The sequence below is a fragment of the Scomber japonicus genome, chromosome 11, assembly GCF_027409825.1.
Source record: "Scomber japonicus isolate fScoJap1 chromosome 11, fScoJap1.pri, whole genome shotgun sequence".
NCBI classification, from domain to species: Eukaryota; Metazoa; Chordata; class Actinopteri; order Scombriformes; family Scombridae; genus Scomber; species Scomber japonicus.
The window spans coordinates 18,078,293-18,088,198 of record NC_070588.1 but is presented as its reverse complement, the minus strand read 5'-3'; the positions used below and the strand labels follow the sequence as shown (position 1 = coordinate 18,088,198).

At 39.5% G+C, this 9,906-nt stretch overlaps 1 protein-coding gene across 1 annotated transcript; it reads right to left on the bottom strand.

The window, feature by feature from the left end:
- Positions 1–431: 431 nt before the first annotated feature.
- On the bottom strand, positions 432–7,553 carry nme9 (NME/NM23 family member 9). The gene is made up of 16 exons (XM_053328252.1): positions 7,521–7,553; positions 7,302–7,359; positions 6,653–6,756; positions 6,490–6,561; positions 5,684–5,800; positions 5,286–5,370; positions 5,038–5,120; positions 4,830–4,922; positions 4,074–4,228; positions 3,569–3,765; positions 3,263–3,407; positions 3,076–3,183; positions 2,372–2,523; positions 2,135–2,279; positions 933–1,195; positions 432–502 (listed from the first exon to the last, which is right to left on the bottom strand). Exons 1-16 carry the CDS (start codon positions 7,551–7,553, stop codon positions 432–434), a joined length of 1,881 nt encoding a protein of 626 aa, XP_053184227.1.
- Positions 7,554–9,906: the final 2,353 nt, after the last annotated feature.

Genomic DNA, 9,906 nt, shown 5'->3' with positions numbered 1-9,906 from the left:
GGAGCTTTTTGGTGATCCCAGCCTTAAAACTGATAACTGTAGTCAGCAGTATAAATAGTCCAGAGTCCCTCTCTCCTTCGCACTGACTGGGTAATATATTCAATTTATTCATATAGAGCCAAATCCCAACAGAAGTTATCTCAGGGAAATTTTCACATAGAGCAGGTCTAGACCATACTCTTTATTTTACAGATACACCAATATTCACCCATGAACAAGCACTCCCCTTTACTTAGAAGAAATCTCAAGCAGAAATGGGTTCTAGGTGTGCGGTCATCTGCCTTGACCGGTTGGAGAGAAAGGGAATAATATTTGGTGCTATTGACCCTATATTTGTCTAATTTATTTCATGATTCGTGGATTGTGTTGTTCTCATAATGCTAAAGAGTATGTAAGGCTACAATACAAAAGAAACTATTAAGTGTTCTGATTCAGTGTAAAGCCTCTGGATCGTCAGTCTCTCCTGTCTGTGGACTGCAGGGAGTTGAATTATGTGATTCACCTGTAAAGAAAAGGAAAAAGATTAGGTAAACTCAACTCAATGACACGATCAATCAGTCTCTATATGGTGGTGCTGACATATTCAGATTATAATTGGTCTTTTTTTCATAACTTTCCTTGAACTTGAACTTTTTTTTAGACATTTTTTCTCCCAAGTTGTAAGTCAAGAAAATGGGATCCTAGGCCTACAAATCTGGGCAATCAAAGTAAGAGGCCAATCTATGCAAAAAATACTACAATTTAATTTCAAAGCTCACATATTTAGAATTTATCTTGCTTTATTTGACCTTTAACAATAAAATATTGTGTCTCTCAGGAATAGGATATTAAAAAACAATAAAACATGAAACGAACATCACAACATGAATCATTTAGTTGAAAACTGTTGGGGTGACAGATAAAATTAGCTGTCATACACATCATATGATTACCTGGAATGGATGTGTCAGTCTCTCCATCACCAGTGAGCTCTGAGTCTGTGCAGATGTCACCGAAGATTAAACTGATCTTCTCCTCTGCGTGCTGCTCACTGGAGGAGCCGTGGACTGAGTTGTGGAGGATATTGGAGGCAAAGCGGGCTCTCACAGAGTTTGGAGATGTCACCATAGCCTGGTCAGGGTCTGTGGGGCCCATCATGGCCCTCCACTCCTCCACTGCATTCTCCTTGGTTAGGACAAGCATCATACAGGGCCCCCTGAAATAGAAGACAGGATGTTATGTCTATCCTAACAGCATTTAGTGTAAATCTAAATAATGGCAATGTAGGCATCACTGTTTACACACAAGCACCTGTCCACCTTTATGTGGTTTGTGTTTGTAGTTAATTTTGACTGATACAATCAATTTTCAGCTTTGCACCACTGCAGTATGTGGTCTCCTTTGTTGCTAATTTAAATTCAACATAACAAACATGACAAAAAATATATACAATGAACTAGCAGAATAATGCAATTAAATTGGTAAGAACATGACAACATCTGCAATAAGCATCCTATGACTAAACTTTCCCAGTAATCTGGTGATTTGCAGGTCAAAAGATGTCTAAACTTCATTAAAAAACAGACTAAGTTCGATTTAAATAGAACAGAACTCATAACATATTTGAGATGTCTAGGTTACATAAAACTGTTACAACAGCATTTCCATTACTATAGTTTATCATGTATTTTAAAGTCATTGAGATATTGTTTTTATGGCCTGCAAATTGTCAACTCAATGCTTTCTGGATGATATCAAAATACTTTCCACAATGGTAAGAATATACATCTACAATTAACGCTAAACCTGACCTGATATTGAGGGATACTGTCAACCAAGATAGGTTCCCAGGCTAATGTGCCCAGCTGCACCCATCTCTCTGCCTTTTATAACTGAGCAGTTTTGTAATAACTAAGTGAAGGGGCTAATCGGAGCGGAAGATAATTCTAAAACCTAGAAGTGCTGTGGGAAAAAAAGAGAGAATGAAATTGAGATGGACTTCGTAGCCACTTGCCCGAGGCTGGCAGCCTTGATTCTAAGCTGCTAAGATTACAGTTAGAAGTGCTGTTGAAACTTGTAGTGGCATCGGGAATTGGGGCAGGTCAGGGTGGTCACTTGGCCTTGCTCCTCTGGCTGCTTGCGGGTATAAACTAACCGACTCATGAACTCCACCAGCTGGCTGAAGAAAGGCTTGTCCCTGTGCTCTTTGTAAAACTCCTCAGCCATCTCCCTTGACAGAACGGTCTCCTTCAGGCGTGTGACAGAGAAACCGCGGCCATGAATCTCCTCCAAAATCATCTCTGTCAGAGTAAAAAGGGAAATAAATATTACACAGCTGTCACCATGACAGGTAAAATACATTTCTACATTGTTCCAAATGACCAGAAAGAACCTTTATGTTTCTCTAAGGCATCAGGTTTGATCACTGCCAGGGTCTGCTGTTTTGGGAAGAAGAAGTTGATCTCTCGTTCTGCCTCTTCATGACTTGCACTCCCATGCAGCTGGTTGATGGCCTCATCTTCCACTGCAAACTGAGACCTGAGACTGTGTGAAGAAGGACACATCAGCATTACAGGCAATGTCCAACTGTTAGGTACCATCTATATCTAACATTTTCCTGGAAGAAGTGGGGTCATTTACTGCTCTTTTCTTCACTTTTGCTCACTCTGCCCTCTCTACTTCAAATATGTTCCACATTTTCAAGATTGCCTTTGAAGAAACTGGTGAGATCATAGCACAAGGCTGGTGAAGAGAGTCTATGATACATCACTAATATTCGATGTTGCCTTGTTGCTGCAAGACTCTCAGAAAGTAAACTTTTGTCTTTCTTTCCCTCTAGCGTGACTGTAAAATATCTGCAAAAAAGACAACTCTACAGTAGTCTTCAATCACAGATTTGTGTTTAATAATGTACAGACCGAACACGGTTAAATAGAGAGGTCAAAAGAGGAGACCTTTTTAACAACTCGTCACACAGATCAACAGTATGGTGATGTGAAAATTGCAAAACCGTTGCTTTTCCATGACTAATCAGACCACATTGACTCCTCTGGAGTCATTTCAGTGAGTGAATGAAAAGAACCAGACACCACTCACCATTCAGGACTCTCCTCTTTGGCTTTTTTAACATCAGAGGGACCAAGGATGTTCCTCCAGTGATGGACAGCTCCCATTCTGGCTAGAGCCAAAGCCAGCACCGGCCCACTGTTAACATACACATGCTGAATACACTTATGCAGCAACATACTACTCTTTACTTTTTTTTACAGCATGTGTAAGTTACCTGGTCATGCATCGGAGCAGTGCGGGGAAGTAGTCCTCCTCAACATGTTGGAAGTAAAACTGTCTGACCTGCTCCTCTGTCAACGTCACCTCTTTTTGGAGAGCCACTGTGAAACCTGATTTGTGGATTTGGGCCAATATCTCCTCTGTGGGACCACAGATATGAAATATATAATTAACAGTACCAACATAGAATAGATAGTTGCATTTTTAAAGTGGGATCAATGTCACTGCAACTGCACACGTATATTCATATGAAGAACCTTTGTGTGTGTATTTGTGTTTGTGTATTTGGCACAGGCCCCACCTCTGTTCTCTCTGGCAACGTCGGGCCGGATAAGAGCCAGTGTCCTCTCCACACGCTCTTCCTCCCCATCCTGCTCCGTTACTGAGGCTGTCCTGAAGTTGGGGAAGAAGAAGGCGAGCTCCCTGCTGGCCTGGTCACTGTCCTCACTACCGTGCACTGCGTTGAACAGTGTCTGTGTGCCGTATTGTGCCCGCAAGCTGCAGGAACCCATAGGGGAGAAATAAGAGAAGAGCAGATGGCTGCTCGGCTGGTGCTCTAGCAGAGAGAGGCATAATATTTGGGTGTGTCTGACCGAGCAGGCGGGTATGTGCTGTTCATTCGCTTTTCCAGACTTTAGACTAGGATTGTTTCCCACTGTTGCAATCAACAGTGCATAAATAAATGTCAGATACAGTAATTTTATCACACTGTAATGTTGAATTAAATTGGTGATGTTTCACCAGGATATGCACAATTGTATGCTCTTTTTCTGAATAGAGTATATGCATAATTTCCAGTGACTAACCTTTCTGGATTTTCTCTCCTGGCTTCTTCTGTGTCTGCTGGGCCAATGAACTCACGCCATGCTGGTACAACATTGGCTGAGCCCTCAACCTGAGAGAGCACCAGAATATGGGAGGGCCCGCTTGACATAAATTGCACCAAGTCCTCAAAGCAAGCCTAGAAATCACACACATACAGACATAAATGTATGAATGTAATTTGAACACATAAAACCTAGAGGTTTTTTTACACCAGGAATGCTCCAGATATCAGAGAGATAACTCAGTACAGCTCCTTCATGGGCCAGGGATTCAAAACTAAATTCATTTTTAAAAGGCAGATGCAATAGAAATAGAGCTGTGTACCTTTCCATTATGTCATGAACATTATTGGGTTACCTTTACTCACGTATTTTGTATTTCTGAATCTGTAATCATTTACTTTCATCACAAACAGCACGATAAGCAAAAAATAACTGCTTACACAGCAGCTCTATTTTGAGCCTTGTGCAGAAGTTGCAGATGGATGTGTGATGTATTTTTGCACTGGTTGTAACTGCTCTGCCAAAAAGATGTTTACTTAGGATTCAAAAATCCCCAACTAACCTCAGAAACATCAAAGGAGCCCCTCAGTAGTTTGACTAGTATTCAAAACCCTGGAATGGGTTACAATGTGAGTGTCTATATGGATTGTCTTGCATTACGTTTGTGTTAAATGTGCTTTTTTGCTATTATTCTATACTTTTGTAATCAATCTCACTCTATCCACTGTGCCATACCTCTGCTGATTTGTGCTGGTAAAAATCTCGAGCCTCAACCTCAGTCAACGTGCGCTCCTCTTGGGCCAGGATCTCAAACCCAGCGTCTTGAATCTTAGCCAGGGAAGTAAATGTCAGCATGATGAATTAATGTCAGCAGGATGGCTTGAGACAGTCGTGTCATCTCAGACTGTGAGCAGTGTTAGTGAGTTAGTTAAACTCCATGTACCTTCATAATGATCTCATTTGCTTTGCCGTGAGCGACAGCATCTGGTTTGATGATGGCAACTGTGTACGATTTACTGGCAGGGACTAGAGGAGAAGAGAACAGCTTGGTGATTAGTAGATACTGATAAAACTAAAATCATAAGGACACTAGTAAACAATAATAGCAATGATAGTAACAACAGCACCAAAGATAATGTTAGTGACAGTAAAATAATGACCACTAATATGATTCTATTGTTTCCACAGCACCAATTACGCTTTCTTCATTTGGGGACTGCTGAGGCGCCTCCTCCTCTTCTCTCTTCTCATCATCCACCAGACCTTCATCCTTAACCTGGGAGTCACAAAACCCAAATGCTGAATCCCTCAAGGTGTTTTTCTACAGTATGTATGCACACTTTCATAATACCCTTGTGTAGACATGAACAAGGCTGCAACCAATGATTCATTTTCTTATTGATTAATCAATAAATTGAATGGTTTATAAAATGTCAGAAAATTGTGAAAAATACCTATCACAACAGGCCATAAACCCCAAATGACTTCTGCAAATCACTTGTCAAAATAGTTCACAAATTTTCTGTTGATCTGCTGGTTGTTTAATTGACTAATCATTTCATTCATCATGTGTGAATCTCACTGCTCACCGCTTTGCGTTCACCACCTTGCTCCAGGACCAGTTTCTCCTTGGCCAGTTCCTCTACGATCATCCTCTGAAGTAGAGGCGCATTGGCCCCTCGCAACACAGCCACCAACTCTCCGCCCTGTCCATTCAACAGAGATATCCTTTTAAATATATATATTTTTGGCCAATATCAAATCAATTTTAACAAGTAGTAACATACAGGAACTCCTTGGCTGCGGAGGCCTTTGTAATGAAACCACAAAAGATGCAAAAAAGTCAACAACAACAAAAAGTGTTGATATAATGTAAAATTAAAACTTACCTCTTTAGTCTGTCGCCTCATTCTAATATTATTTATTTTATTAATATTTTAAATGTTGTATTACTTCTTATCCATTTTATTTTTATGTTTATTAGCCTCAAATTGTTTCTACTGTTTAAATTTGTCCTGTCTTGTTATCAGCTTGTCAGTCATCTGTAAAGTAGTATTGCACTAATCTGTATGAATGGAGCAATAAAATTAAAGTTGTAAAGATTAATTGGTTGAAAAAAAGGGAGAAGAGGCACAGGCATAAGAACAATCTTAATAAAATACAGGACGTGGCCCTGTTTCCCGTCCTACATCATTAGCGCCTCTGAGTTTTACAGAGTCAGGATGAAAAGGAAAAAGAGAGTTAGAAAGAACAGATGAATATAGAAATAAATATAGGCAGACAGTATTAAGACAAAAATTGGAGGCAAGAGATGAAAGACAAAAAGATATGGATGTGATAGCTCAGATATTACTGAACACACACGTACTGAGTATATAAACATGCACACACTCACCCCAAAGAACAGGAAGGTGGGCTCACATTTCCCTCGATACTTCTCCAGAGCATCAATGCTGTCTGCCTCGGCCTGAACCACACAAACATAGATTTTGGTGACACCTCACACATTTTGGTTTTGAATTCAATTCCTTATATTTTAAAATTTCCTTGGGGCTTACAGTGGCGAAATGTAACAGGTCATCACCCAGTTCGTTCTTTATTTTTCGCAGGAGACTGACAACAGCTCGACAGGGACCACACCACTGTTGGTACACATCCACAACTGAGGAGAAAGAGAGAAGAAAGAGTAGATATGTGTAGTCTGTTATAGCCTACATCTTTTGGGGACAAATTTTAGACTTAGGACAAAAGTCATGCCCCCAATTGGGAAAAAGATTATTATTTTTTGGTCAATAGTTAAGGTTAGGGTATACAGGTTAGGTTTAGGCATGTAATGGTGATGGTTGGGGTGAGGGTTAGTCTCCAAGAAATAAATTTAAGTCTACATAATGTCCCCAAAAGTGACCACAATCTAATATGTGAGTGTGTGTGTGTGTGTGTGTGTGTGTGTTTTTGAGTGAGGATTTATGTGAGCAGTCATTTTGCAGTTATCCCAGTGAACACAGAGGGGCAGCAGCATACAATAAATTTGCCTACAATTACAGCAACAGAGCCCTTTCACAACCACAGTTTTGTTCCAGGTGTTAACACTTAGTGGACCGACAGATGATGAATGTGTGGTATTAAGTTGTAAGGGTATAACCTTTTTTTTTTTTTTTTTTTTTTCTTTTTAATGGGACATAAACTCTCAGCTTCTGAAATTCTTACCTGTTAAACCTTTAGTTGCAAGCATCTCCTCCCATTGCTCTTGGTTTGTGACAGACGCCTGCACAAGAAGAGCGGAATTCAGATGAGAGTTTAGTAAAAAAAAAAAGAAAAAAAAGAAAAAAAAAAAAGAAAAATAAGAGTAGCAAACATGAAGGCAGTATGTTGCCAGGCTGCGACTGAAAACATTAATTAGTTACAGAAACCCATGCTGTGTCCAACCTGCAGACTCGCTTCTTTCTTCTTGCCTGCCATTTGATTAATGCGCCAAAGTAACTAGTTATATCTAAAGAAGGGGCAAAGAAGACAAATACACAAATACAGGTTCAATTAGCGGGCTGAAATGCTCAGGCTCCTCTTGCGCTTGTTTGGCTTCATTGTTGCTAAGCAACGGCGCTTCCGCTTTCCGGAACCACTCTAGTGATCCACCACGTGATCTATTTCAATACGTGTTGATCCATCCTTTGATATAAGTACAATACTTGTGTTGATCCATCATGTGATGTAAGTTCAATAGTTGCGTTGTTTCTGTGAATTACTGCCATGACAGGTCGTATGTTGTTATTGTTACTCAAACTTAGCTCAGTGATGGGAAAAGTACTCAGATCCTTCCTACTGACGTAAAAGTTACCAATAAGCTACGACATCCATTATAAGTTAAAGAAAAAAAGAAAAAAAAGAAAGAAGACTACTTCATGCATGCAAGTCCTACTTAAATAAAAGTACATAGCCTCAGCATTAGGAGCAAAATTTAGTTAAAATAGCCTACAATAAGAAGTACTCATTTCATCCCTCTGACTGATAATTATTATATATGACATCATTAGATTAATGCTGAAGTATCAATGTGTAAGCAGCATGTTACTGTTGTAGCTGCTGGAAGTGGAGCTCGTTTGAACTACTTTTACTTATAGTCCCCCTAAACTCAAAAATATGCTTATTGTGCTTCACTGTGCAGAATGATGTGTGTGCACAGTTTGACATCAGAAAGTTGTTTTCATGTTTAGCTGCTGAAGAGGAAACATTTTTCAGTGCTTAAATTTGAATTTATTCTGCTTCAGGTGTGCTCTCATCAGATTTGATGGACAGACATTAGAATTTGATTCAAATATTTTTGATTTATTTATTTATTTTGCATTAATCTATGTGACGTTACCTGTTTTCCAATGCAGCTGTGCTAATTTCAAACGTGAGTAGCAAAGACAAAATCACAAATACAGACGTTTCTCATGTGAAATCACTACACTGCTCTAACTTTGGCAGAAAATTGTGTTCATAAATCAAATGAACATACAATAGAGTCTAGACTCTGCAAATACACCCTGTGATGTAAGAAAGCACTCTCCTCTCTTTTAAATCCCTCATGTGTTACAGAGAGCATCATTGTGCAGGGGCAAAAATGAGCCCCTTCATCACACTCTGTGTGAGTTTTCTTTAGACCCTGTCACCTCAGAGCACACATCAAATACAGTGCACACTGTACATTTACATTTTGGCTCGAAGCCAATCAACTGCTATGGTAATCTTCTCATGTGAGTTTGTGGTCATTTGAATAAAAAACAAACACTTATGTGGGAAAGATGCAACTCATAGGCTCAATATACAACTGAAATAACACAGATTAAGATGATCTTTTGACACAAACACTCTCTGCAAAGACCAGATCTTACCTTTGTCCTCATATCAACAATTAAATTATTTCAATTAAATTGTAATTTGAAAGCAGCAATCTAAAATGTTGCCTACTCTTTGCTCTAATCTCTACATAGTTTTGACAAAGAATGGAAGTGCTAACTCTTACATGTTTGTGAGGATCTAAAGACCAGAGCAACAATGTCACATTAAAGTACAGTATTACACTTCTTGACCCACTCGAGAAACCACTAAATATGTGTGTTTTAATGAATTAGCAGTAATTTGAGTCCGTTCACAAATACCTCATTGCAATAAAACTAGTAGCTTATTTGTTTTCTGTTAGGTAGTGAAACTCAGAATTTTACTAATACTCAGTGAAGATTCCCTCCAACTGAAACATTTCATTTAATAGTAAAAATGGGTCCTCTAAAGCGATCAGACCACTTTTGTGTGTGTTTCCCATGAATTTCAATGAACTGCAGCAATTTAGTGGGTCAGCTTCATAGCCTCTTCCCTCACACAGGGGGGACCAGAAAAACAAGGTGTGCAAATTAGAGTCATTTTGTAAAAGGACAAATCGCAGAGTGCTGTGACAGTAAGTGAAAAAGAAAATTATAAAATGAGACACTCAAAAAGAAATGGCAGAGTCCTTTCTGCCATCGACAACAGCCGCATTGCACTCACAGTACTGTATGACATCTTTCTATTAGTGACCACGTGTCTCACTCTGAGCTCATTATGCAGCCAGATGGGAACAACAATCACCTCTCCTCCGTCATGGCGGCCGTGACAAGGCCTTCCTGATATTACGCTTGCCTGCAGAAATAAGATTCATAAACTGTAATATGCAGGTGTGTGTTTTTGCGCTGCTTCTCATCAAGGAAACAATTCCCTTTGTTCTATCAAGTCAATGAGAAACATAAATTTGATGCTTTGGTCCCACAGGCCCAACTCAAGTGCTGGCCTTTGTGTC

What these genes read in the sequence shown, in the direction of transcription:
- nme9 (XM_053328252.1), bottom strand. Translation starts at nt 7,553, where the DNA reads ATGGCAGGCAAGAAGAAAGAAGCGAGTCTGCAG. An exon ending in TGCAACTAAAGGTTTAACAG is followed by an intron (nt 6,757 to 7,301) that starts GTAAGAATTTCA and finishes CTTTCTCCTCAG; the next exon opens with TTGTGGATGTGTACCAACAG. An exon ending in AAATGAAGAAAGCGTAATTG is followed by an intron (nt 5,121 to 5,285) that starts GTGCTGTGGAAA and finishes CTTCTCCTCTAG; the next exon opens with TCCCTGCCAGTAAATCGTAC.